Below are 12,864 nucleotides of genomic sequence, written 5' to 3'. Positions count from 1 at the left end.
ATCAGTTAGAAACAACTGAGGATCTGCTGAAGTGTTTCCAGAAAAGTCTGCCATATTCATCAGCCGTTTAGCCACAGGTCTTGGCGGTGCTTGGCTCTGAGACTAGGTTGTGACAGGAAGGGCACCTGCTGGTAAAAACAAATGCCAGAGTAATTGGTGGTTAATTCCACTGTAGAGACCCCTGATTAAATAAGGGAATAAGCCAAAACAAAGTGAGTGAGAGTCATCTATATTGATGAAATACAGATGTCATGGTACAGCTATATTATTCAATTACACCAAAGTAATGTTACATTCAAGTGCACATTTTAATAACAGTCTGTTCTCCTTTGAAAAGCACCATTTAGGCATTGAAAAAGATGTTTAAAAGCTTTTTTGTGAAGGATTTGATTAGTTTTGTTGTGTATGGGGCGATTCACAACTGTAGACTGTTTCTCTTGGGCTGAAACTTGTATTTACAACAAAATCGCATGTAATTCTAACAAAATTGAACCCATTTCTATGCTTCTGCCTCTCTGTGTGTGTGCTTTGTATGCACAAACTAGTCAGGTTTATTTAGAAGGTGTTGCTTTTATGCTAAGACAGAAGTCAAATAAAGTCAGTGTATACCTTGTGAAGTTGTGTGAGTATATGCATCCATGGGGTTATGTGTCAGATAAAGAGAGAAAGAGAGGCTGCTGCAGAGTTAGTCTGTCACACACTCACAAACAAATACACACACTTTCACTGTCACCGTCACACTGCCTCTGCAATGCAGCGAGGAGAGCAGAAGAGGAAATCCTGGCTTTTAAAGTTTACCTTAAAAACCAAAACAATGTCATCATTTCCTCTTCTGTTTATTGTTGTTCCAGACATGTACTACTTACTTCCACCTCTAGAATCATATTTATTAAAACATATGTTCTTTTTTGTCCATAAAATTGAAGCCAGTGGGGGACTTTCATTGTACAATATGAAATAAAATACACTGACATTTATTTGAATAATATTTCATTTTTTCTTATCCTATTGGCAATTTTGGACATCCAAGATCAAGGCCTTTCTACTGAAATTGGCCATGAAATTTCTTTTCAAAGTCACCTTTTAATGATATACTTCACATTAGCAACAACATCTTACAACATGAACTGTCCCATAAATGTTGTTTCTTATTCTTGAATAGCAATAGAATTAAGCTTTAACTTTGAAATGTGTTTACACCAGTGATTTTAATATAAATTAAAAAGTTAAATTATTATAAATATAAGGATAGCTATATTTGCTTACACATCAGCAAATTGTATAACTGAGCCTTTTAAATGTAATGAAAATACATGTACATAATACTGCATGATCTTTTTTTTATTTTTCCTAACACACCAAAAGATAAACAGATGTTTTTGACTAGATGACATTCTTCATTGACAAGAGAAGTTATATATACTTATTTAAGAAACTTATACAAGAAACAATATATACTCCTGAACATTGCTGTAACCAGCAAACAACCTCAGCACACATTCCTAGTACTAATAAATGTATTGAAATAAAAAAGAAAGTGAACTTTTAAGAATGCAGGATGTTTCAACCACTTTACTACCACTATCCATTCTGAAAGAGTAACCAGTTGTTTTCCAGATATCTTCCAAAAGCTGCTTTGAAAGGAGTTTATGTTTTGCAAGTAGTGATGAGCTTTTCAGCAATTGTGTTCTGCAAATTTGTTGAATTTGCATAAATTTGTTGATATAAAAGGCGATGCAGTGGCGCAGTGGGTGCTCACTCGTTCGAGCTTAGGTTGGGTCAGTTGGCATTTCTGTGTGGAGTTTGCATGTTCTCCCCGTGTTTGTGTGGGTTTCCTCCGAGTGCTCCGGTTTCCCCCACAAGTCCAAAGACGAGCTATAGGTGAACTGGGTAAGCTAAATTGTCTGTAGTTTATGTGTGTAAATGAGAGTGTATGGTTGTGTCCCAGTGATTGGTTGCAGCCGGAAGGGCATCCACTGCATAAAACTTGGCGGTTCATTCCTCTGTGGCGCCCCCTGATGAATAAATGGACTTAGCCGAAAAAAAATGAGTGTTGAAATAAAACCCATATAACGATGGTTAACTTTTCCTAAATGTGTATATATTTAATTCTAACATTTTTATTTGATTAAAACGACAAAATACAAGAATTCAAAGTAGTTTCACCTTTAATGTCTCTATCGGTTAAATTGCACCTTGCATTTCAGCATCCATTACTTTTTCCTGTGCTTTTCAACCTGCTTGCCTTTGTTGCTGAGCAATTTTCTGAAACACATACCTGTAACTTTCTGACAGCAAAAACATTTCAAAGACAACATTTTTACTGCAGCAAAAGAAATGCACTCTCGCTTGCCAGACAAATCGACACACACACCTTTGGGGCAGTCCAACTCATTATATTAATACTGTACAGTCTAATATGAAGTCAGAATGATCATTAGGGTCTTTCTAGTACACTGTAAAACCCAACAGTCTACTTTATCAACTGAAATGAGTGTAGTTAACTCTAAATTTACTGAAAGTTAATTCTATTTATTGAAAAGAGTTTTGAATTCAATGTTAAAGTTAATGAGTTAATTAAATATCTTCACCTTAAATGAGGGGTCACACTTTACAATAAGGTTCATTAGTTAATGTTAATTAATGCATTTACTAACATGAACAAACAATGAACAATACATTTACTACTGTAATTGTTCATGTTAGTTAACGTTAGTTAATGAAAATACAGTAGTTCATTGTTAGTTCATGTTAACTCATGTTGCATTAACTAATGTTAACAAGCACGGCCTTGGATGTTAATAATGCATTAGTAAATGTTCAATTAGGATTAATAAATGCTGTACATGTGTTGTTCATGTTAGTAAATGCATTAACTAATGAACCTTATTGTAAAGTGTTACCAAATGGGGTAAGTTCACAGTACTTATATAGATTAGTTTTTGAACTCATGGTTTGTAGCAATCGTTTGCCCTAACTTATTGGGTTTTGCAGTACTTGGTTGAAGTTCTCCTCATTTATTTGGTTTTACTTTGCTCAGATTGCTTCGTTTACTCAAATGGATTAAGTTCACAGTGCTCATTAGGATTTGTTTTTGAACTTAAATAGTTTGTTGCAATCGGTTTCTTCAAATGGTTTGAGTTACCTTAACTTATATATTGTTGTTATAGAATTCTGCAGTTGGCTGTCTACGTCTTGCTATTTAGCTGAAAAAAATTATCAGTAGCTTGTTGTTGTTTTGTCTCTGGTTCTAAAATAATGGCCCATTCATTGTTGACACCTATCTTTTAAACAAACTAGGACAAAACAAAAATGTGCATGTATGCACAGTTAAAAAAATGCATTCTCAAGCATTAACTCTATATTCCCAGATGATTACATCCATCACATTCTGTCCACCCTACTTTCATTTTTCTGCCTTTTTTCTTTGCTTTTCTAGCTTTTTTCACCTCCTCTCTGTAGATTCTGCACCTGTTAAAGAGTAATGGTGGTCCATCATCGCGCTCTCCTCTAATTGGCGTGATAACAGATGGCAGGTTGTGAGGGGGCACAAACACTGCATTTTTCCCTCCTTAGTGCTTCTCTATAATCATGTTGCAGTGAAAGCTGTAATGTTTATGAAAATGAATTGGAATCGTTTAATAACTAAGTCAGGGTGAAATATACCTCTCAAAGGCAATGCATGGCCGTTTCTCTTGGCTGTAGATGCAACTATTGTGACCTGTGAGCCAAATCTAATCAGGGTATCATTGCACAGTTTCTTCTTACTGTGGATTGAAATGTAGTGATATTAGAGGGAAAGAGAAGAGATGCTGTCATGGAGAATACATGCACCATATATCCTTGTGAAGCTGTAATATCGCTTGATTGAACCATTTTGCTTTTGGCAGTTCAACTATTTTGTGTCCTTAAAGCTGCAGCTCTGCCATCCTCATGTAAAATTAAAAAAATTGTCACTGAATTTCTGTAAAGGGATTCAGATTATGACTATATTTCTTATAAACTAATTACACATTATGGCTATATACATATATATATATATATATATATATATATATATATATATATATATATATATATATATATATATATATATATATATATATATATATATATATATATATATATATAGATAGTTCTGAAAGCAAAAGAGGGTCAAACCTGGTACTTGCAAGGTGTAATAAAGTGTCTAATATATACAGTACACACTCACCAGCCAGTTTATTAGGTACACCTAGTACTGGTTTGGACCCCTTTTTGCTTTCAGAACTGACTAAATCCTGCGTGGAATAGGTTCAATAAGGTACTTACATGTTGTTGACGCCAAATTCTGACCATCTGAATACCATTTGAATGTCGCAACAGAAATCGAGACTCATCAGACCAGGCCACTAAGAACAGGAAACTAAAGCTACAATTCACATAGCCTCACCAAAATTGAACAATTCCTTAGCTGACCGGAGTGGAATCCGGTGTGGTCTTCTGCTGCTGTAGCCTATCCGCCTCAAGGCTGGACGTGTTGTGTGTTCAGAGATGCTCTTCTGCACTCTTTTGTGGTTTAACAAGTGGCTATTTGAGTTACTGTTGTCTTTCTATCAGCTCAAACCAGTCTGGCCATTCTCCTCTGACCTCTGGCATCAACAAGGCATTTGCGCCCACTAAACTGCCGCTCACTGGATATTTTTTCTTTTTCTGGCCATTCTATGTAAACCCTAGAGATGGTTGTGCGTGCAAATCCCATTAGTTTAACAGTTTCTGAAAAACTCAGACCAGCTCGTCTGGCACCAACAACCATGTCACGTTCAAAGTCACTTAAATCACCTTTCTTCCCCATTCTGAGGCTCGGTTTGAACTGCAGCAGATTGTCTAGACCATGTCTACATGCCTGTTGTTATTGGCTGAGTGTACCGAATAAAGTGGTCAGTGCATGTAACTATGTCTGTATTCACACACACACTACGGACAATTTAACTTACCCGATTCACCATGCTTTTGGACTTGTGGGGGAAACCCGTGCACTCGTAGGAAACCCACGCGAACACAGAGAGAACATGCAAACTCCACACAGAAGTGCCAACTGACCCAGCCGAGGCTCGAACAAGCGACCTTCTTGCCGTGAGGCGATTGTGCAACCCACTGCGCCACATGCTGCCCGTAATGCATTACCATTAGTTATATTTTTAACATACAGAATAACAATACCTTACTTATCTATATTGAGTTGAGCTGGAGGAGAAAGCATTTCAACATTTCAAACCAAATTGCACACTTCAGCTTTAAGTGAGGTATAAACTGTAGCCTTTTAGTTCTTTTCTATTGATTCTCAAACATTGATTTTTTTTCACAGCTCTTGCAAATGTGGACACCACACCTTTTTTTTCTTCAAAATCTACGATTTCTTTTGTATTTCTTTTATTCAGTTTTGTTTTTCATTCAGTCTTATGAATAGGGGCATTTGTTTTTGTGGATGCAGCACTTTATTACAAGATTCACATTTTTAAAAACACACATGAATGCTTTCACACACAGCCTGTGCTATAAAGCAGGTCTCCCCTGATTCCCGTGTGCAGTACAGTGTGTTCATGGATGTGTCTGCATTTGCTTTTGTGCCCACAGGGAGTTTGCAAAGGAGCGAGAGCGTGTGGAGAAAAGACAGGAGTTCTTAAAGCTGCGCAGACAACAGCAGATCGAAAGAGAGTTAACCGGATATCTGGAGTGGATCTGCAAGGCAGGTCAGTCTCCCAAATGTGTCTCTCATCTACATTAAAAGATGATCTATAATGCAAAGAGGTGTTTGAACATAGACGTGTGTCCACAGTGTGTTTAAGTAACCAGATAATAATTATAAAAATCCAGTCACTCTTCTATTTTAATAATCCCCCTAAATCATAAACAGTCTCTCCAAATGCACATTTTAGATATTTCACTTAAGGCGAGTATATTTCCATGTAAAGTCCATATGGTAGGTCAGGCTTGCCATCGCACACCATTTGCCTTACCCTTAATCAAACCGTGATACACACCTTTAAAAAATTTAACTAAACATCATAAGGATGTGGAGTACTAGAACTGTGATTGGCCAGCTTGGTAATGACATAAGGTGTGGGTGGGGCCGAGAGCTTTGTAAGCGGAGCCTGGCTGATGATGGAAGTTATTTTGAGTCCTCACACTGTATAGCCATTTGACAGACATTTTACTTTTTATGGAAAATGTTTGCATAATTTTACTGACAGCTTCATTTTTTATTTGGAATAGACAACATATTAGTACAGAGTAGTAATTTGGTTAATGATCTGAATCACCTTTACTTCATAGCAACTGCCTATATTTCTCCACCAACTATTCAGAAACATCCTGGTGCATCTAGAAATTGCAACGTCTTCCTCTCCATCATCATCTGACTTGTCATTTCTGTCATTTTGGCTTCATGAGATTCACTTGTTTAGTTGTTTCATGAGTGTCTTTACCTTTAACTTTTAGATTTAGTGGCTAATTATTATGAATTCGTTCAATCTCTTTTTCTACAATTTAGTATGATTTGCTTACCCCCAATGACGGCTGGGTTTAGGGGTGGGGTTGGGTGCCCTGTCTCCTTTTATAAAATTATAAATTTTCATATGACTGAGCTTGTACGAATTCGTACAAATTAGCCACTAAACTGACAAAACGAAAAGTAGTTAAGTTTCCTCGTGAGATCAGGCTGGACTAGCATGCAAAGGCTCCTCCCTCTTCTGGAAAGCAGAAGCTCATTTGCATTTTACCCTTGGATGCGTACATTCACATTGGTCTGATCAGTCTAGGTTGGTCCCTGGAGTGTTAGAACACACCGATCTGCTTTTCAGCAATGTCTGTTACAGACCCAGAGAAAGATTCACATTGATGAATCACAATTTATCAGTGTTTTCAAACAAATATTAATTTGTTTATTTATTTAAAAAGTATTCAAATATTTTAAAATGTTATTCATATTTTAGGTTTTGAACTTTATAACACACTTAAGTATTAGCAAAACTATACATTTTAATGTTGTAAAATGGATGCTGATGTCTGTGGAGAAGCAATAATAATTGTTTTAGACTTAAAATGTACAATGTGCTTTATTTATATCAGATGAATTCTGTTAGGTTACTAGAATGTATTTATTTCCTAGTTTAACAGCCACTTACTTTCATGTATTTCAAAAGACGTTGATGGATTGACATGTTGTAAATCCAGCAGCTCTAATCACTCCACTCTAATCTGTATTACCCATCATAAATCAAATAATACGAGCACTGTAAAGCTGTTTAAATGATCAAATACATAATCCTAAACTTATTTGAGAATCAGAATATCACGAATATTAGAAATATTTGAAGGAATCAGAGGTGACTTAGTGGCGCAGTAGGTAGTACTGTCTCCTCACAGCAAGAAGGTCGCTGGTTCGAGCCTCGGCTGCATGGGTCAGTTGGCATTTCTGTGTGTTTATATGTTCTTCCTGCATTTGTGTGGGTTTCCTCCAGGTTCTCCGGTTTCCCCTACAGTCTAAAGACATGTGGTTCAGGTGAATTGGGCAGGCTAAATTGTCCGTAGTGTATGAGTGTGAATGAGTGTGGATGTTTCCCAGAGATGGGTAGCAGCTGGAAGGGCATCCGCTGCGTAAAAACATATGCTGGATAAGTTGGCGGTTAATAAAGGGACTAAGCCGAAAATAAAATGAATGGATGATAAAAGAATCAGAAATATTTCACAATGTAATTAGGACTTTTGTCAATATTTGCAGAAAAGGGTCATATATACTGTAAACAAATCACTGGGCTCTAGTGTGTCACCTGATAAACTTGACGTGTCACCATGCAAACTTTCAAGCAATGCATTAATGATGCTCACATAAAAGAAACTCAAATGTGACAAGCTTTAATAAATGATCTCTGGGCTATTTTGAGCTGACCCATTCAGAGGACACCACAGATTTATTAAACATCTAATGGAAAGTGGAATAAAATGTCCCCTTTTTCTCAGAGGCATTCAGACACTCATGGCTGAACCTGAGAATGATCAACATCGCAGCCACCAGAAGGCCTCGGTCTGTTCCCTCGAGTGTTCTGTCCCCGTGTGTTTTCTCTCCCATGACTGTTTATGTCACTCTTTTCGCTGGGCTCTGCTCGGCTGCGATGGGAGCTGATGTATTTGTGCTCGTCTGTTGCTCAGCACTTCCTCTCTCCATGGCAATCAGATAGCCTTCCACCCGCTCCACCAGCTGCTCCGTACACTCGGTCTGGCCATCACAGCTCTTCCATCAGCCCATGTAATAGGATTCAGGCACTGATTTCTGTGGCTGTAGATTTAAACTGACTTGTGTGTGGTGCAGAAATAGTCATTTCAAAACATAGATTTGACCTGTTTCACACATTTTGCATATACATGTATAATTAATGCTATAGGTTTTTTTAGATCTTTTCCCTGTGAGTAGCTTGATGTTGTGTCCATGAATGTCAGTGGAAAGTAGACATTCAGTAAAGCAGAATATGTTGCATGGTGAAATGAAGAGAAAAATACATTTGATGACTTGCATGATATTAAAGGTTTTGGGAAAAAAATTCCCTATGCTCACCAAAGTTGCATTTATCTGTTTTAAGTTTAGAAAAAAAATAAAACATTAATATTGTGCAATATTATAACAGTTATATTTACATTATATATAGTGTAGGGTTATGGGATCACAGTATGAAATGCAGTGAAATGCTTAAAGGGGTGGTCTAGGGTGTATATTTAAGGCTTGGTTGTGTTTATAAGATGCAAATCAATGTTTGCTCATGCTTTATTTGTAGAAAATCAAATTTTTTTTCATGTTTCTTACTTAAGTTTTATACTGCTATACTCAGCTAACATGAAAACGTCTGTCATATTTCCTAGTTCCTCCAAAAGACCCACCCTCAAGAGGCTCTGATTAGTCAGCTAACATAATGTGCTGTGATTTACGGATCAGCTCCACATCACCATATCACCGCATCACCAGGAAACGCGTCACACCTCTACAAGCAAGTGCTTTTGTTCTGTGTAAACAGTCAGTCGTTTACACTGCGCAAAAGCTGTTAGCTGTGTCAGTTTGTGCCTGAATCAGACAGAAAATGACACAGAGGACACAGCTGAACTTCACGCTGCCAAGTGTCGTTCACATATATTCGGGTTATAAGCATGTGTAGGTAATGTGAAACGTTCACATATCTTTTGCGTGTCATTTGAGACGTAGGAACACAGAGAAAGTGGTTGCATAAAGAGACACTGGAGTGCTGGTGAAGATTGTGGGTGTGTACAGCGGTGTTTACAGCGGTTTAACGATATGAAATTGTTGCTAAATTGTTAATGGTTTCAAACAGCATTTCCTATTGTTTACATCCTTGTTTACATCCACGCTACAACATACCCTTAACGCTAGAAACTGTGCAGGAAATTGATCAATTTTAACAAATAAAAATACTTACAGGTTTTGACTCACAATCCACAGGTCTATTATGGTTGAAGCTGCTCCTTCTCTAAGGAGTTTTTAGCCGAATCCAGCACAGAACTCGGAGAGATTCTAGAAGCTGTCCTTTGTCAAATGCTAGAGCTATATATTTTTTTATAATTCTCTGGAACATAATTAAAATTAAACTATGCACTTCTCTCTTTGTGTCATGTCCTTTGGAAGTCCAAATGTAGAAACAGAACAACCTCTGTGGAAATAGCAGCGTTTAGATGGCATTTTAGCTTTTTCTGCTACATTACAGAGCATCAGGCCACGCCCCTTCGCTGCACAGGGTATATGTGCATGGGAGAAGTGCGTAACCTGAAGCGTTTGTGATCTCATTAGCCGTTTTTTTTTTTTGAAGCCCCCAAACTTTGTTCACTGTAATTTTGTAAATGCTAATAACTCCCTTTGCAATGAGCTTTGAGCGTATTATGTTCAGTAATGTTGTTTATGTTCACACAGCTGCATAACACATGAACTAAAGTTTAAAATATGATATTGTAGTGACCACCCCTTTAAACAACTATTCATGGCCTTAAAAATAATAACAAAAATTAAAGTAATAACAATATGAGCTAAATAACATCAATAATATCAATATAAAACCAACTGATAAATTAATAAGTATTAATAAACAACTGATATACTAGTAATATGCATTACCAAGAGTTATTAATGAATATATGTTCCCCAACATAAATCTCTTTTAAAAAATATATTATTTTTGAAAGGTATTGACACAATCATGTACAGTACATACTTACATGGTTTATTAATACAAAAAACTGATTTTCAGTGACATTTCAGAATCCAGATAGTGTAACATGATGTTTAGGCTCTGTTTTGGATTTGACTTTAGTTCAGTGCAAATTAATGACTGTTTGGCTGTAAATGTGATGCTCTTCCTCACGTAAATTAAATTTCATGAGTATGTAATGTAATCATTTATTGTGGCACACTTCCAGTAATCATTTTACAAATAATGACCCTTAATAACGGAAATACACCCTTGATTTTTTTTTTGGATGCACAAACAGAATGTATGAAAGCTATCCTTGCCATGTTGCGATACAATAAATCAGCCGTAACAAAAATGAAGTGAGTTTTAGCTTAGTAAATGTTGTTGCTCTTTTATAGTTCTTCCTGCCATCCATTATCCAACACTGTAGTTCCTCTTCAGGTGGCACTGTTTCTTGTAAAACTTTTGATCCTCTATCAGCTCAGGGGTTAATTAGCTCTGTCACAGCGTGTTGTATCCTCTCTTTTGTTTCCCAGAAGTCCACTAGGGCTCTTCCGTGGGGATTTAATTGGCTTAGAGAGGTGATTTCCCAAAGTCCTCCATGGTGGCACAGCTTTGAAGTTTTAACACAGTAAATCATTATGGAATTAACTGCTTACAGGTGCTTTGACTTCTTCAGATATCTCGCTACCGCCATTATGGATTTCACTGCACTGTAGTGATTGAATTCCCATGCATCACTTCAGGCTACCTTTTACCTTGTAGTGGTTTCTATTTTCTGTGCAACCACCTATAAACACACTGGCAATCACATAACAATGCACTTTAACAACCACTTAGAATAGCTGTACCACTTACTGTAATAACCAAACACAAGAGAGCAAAACCTGTTCATTGTCATAAAAATAAACATGACTTAAATTGCAAACCTGTGTGAGTAGTAAAATGTTGTTGTTGTTGTTTTTTTGTCAGAGGAAGTAATGCTTGCTGAAGAAGATAAAAATGCAGAGGACAAGGATGATGTTGCCTGGTACAAGAGGAAATGCAACAACCCAGGTAACTCTTGAAAAATTACATTTATTAATTAAAAGTGCAGAATATCTTAAGTCTTTTAATAATTACAGCCAATGATAGTAATAAATAAAGGTTCCACATGTGCACATGCACTAAATAAAGTCATTACATGAACTAGGTAGTTACAAGGTACTCTCCTAAAACTAATCTTAACCCATGTAAAGGGTTGCCTGGTCCAAATAAATATTCCAACCCAATGATAACTTAAAACCCACCCAAAAGGACAGAAAACATCCAGATTTTTGAGAGAGTGAATTAATGGATTGCCAAACTGGGAAAGATTTATCGTGTCTTCTCTGATATTTTGTGGTACACGTACTTGTAGATACAGTATGCTGACTTTTAGAACACCGAACAACACTTACAAGTACCTTAATCAGACAGAGATGTAACTGACATTCTGCTCATTTTATATGTGACGTGCCATAAGGTGGTTTTACTCGCTCACTTGGAGCAGACTTTGGGTTGCCAGGTATGTATTCTAGAATCAATGTCCATTAAGAAACCATCAGTTTTCATTTTGCATTCACAAGAAAGAAACATTTTGGTACCTGCGGCACGAAAGTAGCCCCCACAAAAAATGCATCCCACAACTATAATATATATAGAAATATATATATTATTGCAAGCCATTTATAACCTATAACTATACAGTATATATTTGTTTTCTACTTAAAACAAACTACTTTTTATTTGCTTGCTTTTCAAAATTGTCAGTTTTGAAGCGGGCCAAGAAGAGCAAAAATGACCTCATCAATGCAGAGGAAGGAGAAGATCACTTTACTGACATCTCTTCAGTTGGTAAGTTCTAGGTTCAACTTAAAACTTATGCTGGAATTGATCTAAAGGGAACCATTACAGAAAATATTACAAATAAGCAGATTCAAACATTATGCTTTAAAGCACAGGTGTCAAATCCAGTTCCTGGAGGGCCGCAGTTCTGCACAGTTTAGTTTTAACCCTTATTAAACACACCTGATCAAACTAATTAAGTCATTCAGTCTTGTTTGAAACCTACAGGTAAAGCTGCAGTCACACTGCACTTTTCTCCCCATAGACTTCTATTCATACACACATGAATGCGTCAGACCGGAAACCCAAGGTTGTGTGTCAAGTTTCACAGTTTACTACATTGCAAAGTTCAAGCTTGGTGAACTCTGGGTTACGAAATCGCATCACCTGACTGCGTGAGACCAATCGAGAATTGAAACATGACATAAAATTGCTTCATAAAATATGGAGCAATCGCTTGCTTTTTTAAATGTTTAAACATCTTGTTTAATCCTGCCTATTTTCGCAGTGCCGTATGACAGAATTTTGCATGCTCAAACTCTAGTGTGACCACAGCTTAAGTGTGTTTAATTAGGGTTGGAACTAAACTGTGCAGAGCTGCGGCCCTCCAGGAACTGGATTTGACACATGTGCTTTAAAGCATAAGTCTCAAACTCAATGCCTGGGGGGTAGCTCTGCACAGTTTTGCTCCAACCCAAATTTTTTTACAGCTGGTCCAACTAATCAAGATGTTCATTGATTTATTTGAACACCTCGATTATTTGGATCA

General features: G+C 36.9%; 1 protein-coding gene across 20 annotated transcripts in view; it reads left to right on the top strand.

Annotated features, from left to right (window-relative positions):
* Positions 1-12,864, top strand: part of cacna1ba (calcium voltage-gated channel subunit alpha1 Ba) — a 190,962-nt gene that overhangs the window by 94,447 nt on the left and 83,651 nt on the right. For 12 of the 20 annotated variants that reach the window (XR_015490270.1, XR_015490271.1, XR_015490268.1 and 9 more), the window contains 3 exon segments: positions 5,617-5,732; positions 11,202-11,285; positions 12,021-12,104. Coding sequence is in view for 15 of the 20 variants with exons in the window: in NM_001114548.3 (NP_001108020.3) it covers positions 5,617-5,732; positions 11,202-11,285; positions 12,021-12,104 (284 nt within the window). In the remaining 5 variants the exon portion in view is untranslated. 20 annotated transcript variants of the gene reach the window in all.

Source organism: Danio rerio, chromosome 5, assembly GCF_052040795.2.
Source record: "Danio rerio strain M-AB ecotype USA chromosome 5, GRCz13ab, whole genome shotgun sequence".
In the NCBI taxonomy this organism is placed as follows: Eukaryota; Metazoa; Chordata; class Actinopteri; order Cypriniformes; family Danionidae; genus Danio; species Danio rerio.
This window is presented reverse-complemented; position numbering and strand designations above follow the sequence as displayed.